Source organism: Zingiber officinale, chromosome 4A (assembly GCF_018446385.1).
Source record: "Zingiber officinale cultivar Zhangliang chromosome 4A, Zo_v1.1, whole genome shotgun sequence".
In the NCBI taxonomy this organism is placed as follows: domain Eukaryota; kingdom Viridiplantae; phylum Streptophyta; class Magnoliopsida; order Zingiberales; family Zingiberaceae; genus Zingiber; species Zingiber officinale.
The window spans coordinates 7581500-7586360 of NC_055992.1; the positions used below are offsets into that span (position 1 = coordinate 7581500).

General features: G+C 52.1%; 1 protein-coding gene across 1 annotated transcript; it reads right to left on the minus strand.

The window, feature by feature from the left end:
• Positions 1-255: 255 nt before the first annotated feature.
• Positions 256-2630, minus strand: LOC121969465 (indole-3-acetic acid-amido synthetase GH3.8-like). Its single transcript, XM_042519593.1, has 3 exons — positions 2158-2630; positions 1968-2069; positions 256-1884 (listed from the first exon to the last, which is right to left on the minus strand). The coding sequence occupies exons 1-3, from the start codon at positions 2493-2495 to the stop codon at positions 477-479; spliced, it is 1848 nt and encodes a 615-aa protein (XP_042375527.1). The 5' UTR covers positions 2496-2630; the 3' UTR covers positions 256-476.
• Between the last annotated feature and the right edge of the window lie 2231 nt (positions 2631-4861).

Here is a 4861-nt window from a genome sequence, read left to right on the forward strand (position 1 = left end):
TTGAGTATCATAGTGAGGCATCAGGATCTTTTCTTGGCCCGGTTGTTGATGTTCCCTTTGACACGCGACACCCTTTGAATCATTTTTTTCCAATTAGGAGCCTTCACATCATCAATATCAGTCATTTACTCAGTATGTCATATTCTTCACTTTTAGACACGATCAAATGCATTAATTATTTTGGTAAACACTATATTACCCTTTCATGAAAATAAAAAATTACCATTGAAAGGTTAACACTAATGAGGAATTTAGGAACAAGAAAAGGGCATCCAATTAACGCTAAAAGTCATTACATTAACAGGATCTCAATTGTGCTAGAACCTTTATCACATCTCTAAAAGGTAGGAGGGGAACAAAAAAAATTCTACTGTTTGCATCACAGGGCGAAACGGATGGAAAAGTCAAAGCTTAGTCATCCTTCAACGTGCCGGCTCGTTGACCATCAGATTTGACCCTGCTTGAACTGATGTCCTTCAGTTCTTGGGGTGAGGCGACCACCGGGGAAGGGCGGGGCTGAAGTGGGCGGAGACGACGCGGGAATCCAGCAGCTCGAGGATTGGCGGGAAGGTGACGCAGCGCGGCACCTTGTACTGGTTGATGGACGCGCCCCTGGAGATGGCGTAGTCCATGAGCTCCTCGAAGGTGCCTCCGGTGACCACCCGTATCTCGAGCGGCCCGATGGAGCCGTCCGCTACACGGCTCTGCCGGTACACCGAGTTCAGCGCCTCCTCCATCGCCAGGCAGCACCGTTCCATCACCCCGTCACGAGCTAGAGCCGCCGCCAGCGCCTCTGCCGAGACGCCCACCTTGGCCAGCAGCTCCCAGTAGACGACGTAGTGTCCCGGGATGGACTTGGTATACGCGTGGCTAGTGTATTCAACCACGCTGGCGCCGTACGGCCTGAGCAGCGCGGATGCGCTCTCCACCGCCTTCTGCAGCTCCGCCTCGTCGGTCTTATCGGACTCGATGCTCAGCAGCACGTTCTTGCGGCGGATGAACCGGAACTGCGGCGCCGCGTTGTGGAAACCGGTCACCCGCAGGATGTCGCCGACGCGGTACCGGTTCAGCCCGGCGTAAGTGGTGATCACCAGCTCGTACTCCTTCCCCACCTCCACGTGGGCCAAATCCACCAGCTTCGGCGCCTTGTCCTGTTGCAGAGGATGGCCGTGGCCGTGGCCGTGGCCGTGAGGCAGGAACTCGAAGTAGGCCATGTTGGGCATGATGGTGTAGGAGACCTCGGAGGGGTCGCACATCGGCTTCAGATTGAGCCCGAAGTAGCACTCCGAGGAGGCGTACATGGTGCAGGCCATGGGGAGACCACCGCTATAGTACTCCAGAGTGGGGATGTACTGCGCCATGGCGCCCGTCACGATCACGTCCAGGTACTTCGTGCTGGGCCAGATTCTAGTGATGATCCCCGCCCAATCTCCCTTGCCGCACTCGGCAGCCACGAATCGTGCAAGCTCCTGATCCGGCTCGACCAGGAGCTCACCCACGGCGGCGCGGATCGAGGGGTCGGTGACCTTGGCGGTGATCGAGCCGCTCGCGATGTCTTGGGACAGCTCCTGCCAGTGGAGCTGGAGGAAGCGGATGGCGCGGAGTAGGCCTGAGGCAAAGACGGCACCCACGCGGAGCACGTCTAGGCGCTGGAGCAGGCCGCAGAGCATCTGCGCGTACATGCTCTGGAACGCGTCGGAGCAGAGGATCGCCGCCGTCGGACTGGTGTAGACGTTGTACGGATCGTACGGGCGGCTCTTGAAGTGATGGCTTTTGTAGTAGCTCGTCAGCACCGGACGCGCCGTCAGCCCGCCGGGCGTCTTCGTCTCCGACTTGACAAATAAGAAATAGAGGCCCTTTCCCTTGTCCAGCCCCGGCACGTAACTGTTCCATTGAAGAAGCAAAGGGTGACTGAGAGGTATTTCACATAGCTCATGCCTTTAAACAGAAATTGTTATGGCACTCACAGGTTCATCACTGGAATGAGCAGGCTGTAAAGGAGCTGCCTTCGATCGAGTTCTTCTTTGATGGTTGGCATCAGCTTCCGTTCTCCGGCAGACGTCCCCGAACTTCATAAATCGAAGGCCAAATTAAATTTTGGTTCCAAAAATCGACACGACGAGCATTGAAGAAATTAAGAAGGAAATTTGGCTGTACCTGGTGAGGAATTCCGATATGGGGTGGGCGGATAGGATGGCGGAGCGGTCGCCATTGGCAATCCTCTGAATCTCCGGCTGCAGATCCTCGTAGGTGACAACGGGGACCTTGGCCTTGAAGGCGGCCCGGTCGGTGGCGCCACCGAGCTCATACCTTCGAAGGTACTCGGTCTCAGCGTTGCGGGTCAGTATCTCTTCGAGAACCTTCTCCTGCACGGCGTCGGCGTTGGCGGTCATTTCTTCGATGAACCTCAGCTTCTCGGCGTCTTTCTCGTTGGCCGCTGGACTGAGTTTGCCCCCGTTCGCGCTTGCAGCGGGCACCACGGTCTCCACCGCCATTGTCAGCGCTATAATTCACTTCGCTTCCAGCGAAAGCAGTAGAATTGAAAAGGGCGAAAAACTAGAGAAGGCTACGAAAGCTCGGGAGCGAAAGAGAAGTGTCGGGGGAGAAGAAGAGGAGGAGGATGAGGGACGCCATGGCTACCGCGGGCATTTTATAGGCAAACCCGGGGCGCCAGTTCGCCCGAGGTCCACCGACGGGGCGGTGGAGCCACGTCAGTGCGTGTAGCTCAATGCCGCGACACTCTGGGCCACACGGTCGCGTCGGCATCGCGACAACACCCCGACACGAGGGCCCCACAGAAAGGCCACCAGGTCAGCGCCCGTCAAATCAAATCCACGTGCCTTGTCACAACTGGCCCGACGATACCCAACGCTGTCACCCAGCCGCCGGCGTCCGCAGCCCAGCGAGGCCCGCTGCTGTTCTCTGCTTCGACGTCGTCCATGATATCAACGCCATGGCCACTGAGAGTTTGGATCTCAAATCGCACATTGTTCATGCCATTTTAAGCTATCAGAAACCCTCTTTGTTTCTTTCAGCTCGCAGAGTAACTAAACTCCTGCACTAAACTGGTGTTTTCCTTTGGATCACTGTATGAGCTTCCAGGAAGATTCTGCGGATAAACCAATGTGAGATCCTGCAAATTCTGAGACTTGCAGAGAATTAATTCATCCATGCTCGAAGATTTAGAACTTTGTGTTACTGATTAATTGATGACCATGCATAGCTTTAGTAGGTATATTTCTGAGTGCAAATTAGGGGATGCATATCGAGCTAAATATCTTGTCTGCTGGTAGAAGAATATATTTGCTAATGCACAGTGGAATTAAAGGGCACTAGACAATGCAGACTAATATCAAGTTCCATTTCCATAAAGAATCCATTAGATATTTGCGCAACAGGAGCCAATAGACATCATCTACAGGAATCTCGAGGAGAAGCTAATTGGGCATTCCAGCTCTGATGCGTCGTCAATCAACCATAAGCCACGAAGGACCTGCTCTTGGCCAAGACATGCAGTGTATCCAGTATCTGTGTATCTTATCTGGAGTTGCAGCTGCTCAACGGCTTTAACTCTGCCCCATCCGAGACCATGCTCCATGTCTACAGACAGTGATCCAGGTAGAAGGAAGCAATACCCCTCACAGGCTCACGCCACCTCCATGCCTGCCTGTCACGGCTATTAGAATATACACAGACATCAACTTCCATGGCGTTGACACGGAGGGATTAGCGGTAATTATTCTCACTTGTCTCCTCAGGTGCTGACCACCACGGTCACCGATATGCCAGATGAACAGCACTGTGTATGACAGACATGTTTGCAGCATCAAACTGAGAGCCATGACACTGGAGACAAAGTAAGGTTGCTTCTATACGCTCTAGTTATGTACTTCAGGTATATCATCGATCGGTGTATTGCCATTGCCGGAAGCTAGACAATGTGATTAAGACGAACAGGATATGACTTAATTTGCAGTCGTGATCAGATCAGTGCCTATCCACTCGTGAACCAATCAACATTAACTAATAATTATAACTCGATGAGTCCAAACAAGTCTACATGTATTGAGGAGAAGATAACGCATGCAAACATGGGCTTTCTGTCGGAAGGGGTAAGATTGACTCGATACGAATCACGTGATTGGGAGAGGCCTCTGTTTCTTAGGAATACAACACATTGTGCACCCACGCAAAGCAACGGAGTAATGGAGGCGTCGATGGACGATGTCTGATGGTGGAGTTGGCTTTTATCTTTCGGGTAAAAGTCATCTCAGTAAAGGGAGGTGTTTTGTCTTGGCGTCGTAGTGCTTCCCGACGTGAACTCAGCACTGTCGTGGAGTATTGTGGCGAGTGGACAAAAGAGCAGGAATGAGCTGTTGCTCTGCAGTGTCAATTTGCTGCTTCCGTTGGATAAGCACTAGCGTCGGCGTTTGGTTGTTTGTTTGGGTTTTGAGAGCACTGACCGGAGGCATCGGCAACAGTGATTAGGTGGAGTTTAATCAGAAAAGGTGATGAGATGAGACCAGGGAGGTGATGGTGATCGAGTATGTCAATTTGTTTGCTTTTGCTGCTACTGCGACTGGATCGCGACATGTTGTTTGTGGAGTGACAGGAAGCAGAGATCGGCAGAAAGAAAAGCAGCGGCTGCTTTGCTTCGCTCTACTTTTCATTTCCTTTTTCTTTCTCCCACCAGATAGCACAATGGCTCATTCACGTCACTGATTCTTCAACACAGTGCCACCTCTGAGCAATTTGAATTGTTCGATGCGAATTATATAGTAAATGAAGCTCATTTGGATGAGCTTCTATCGTAGTTAGAGGTATTATAGCCAGTGATGCCGGATAAAATAAAAATTATATT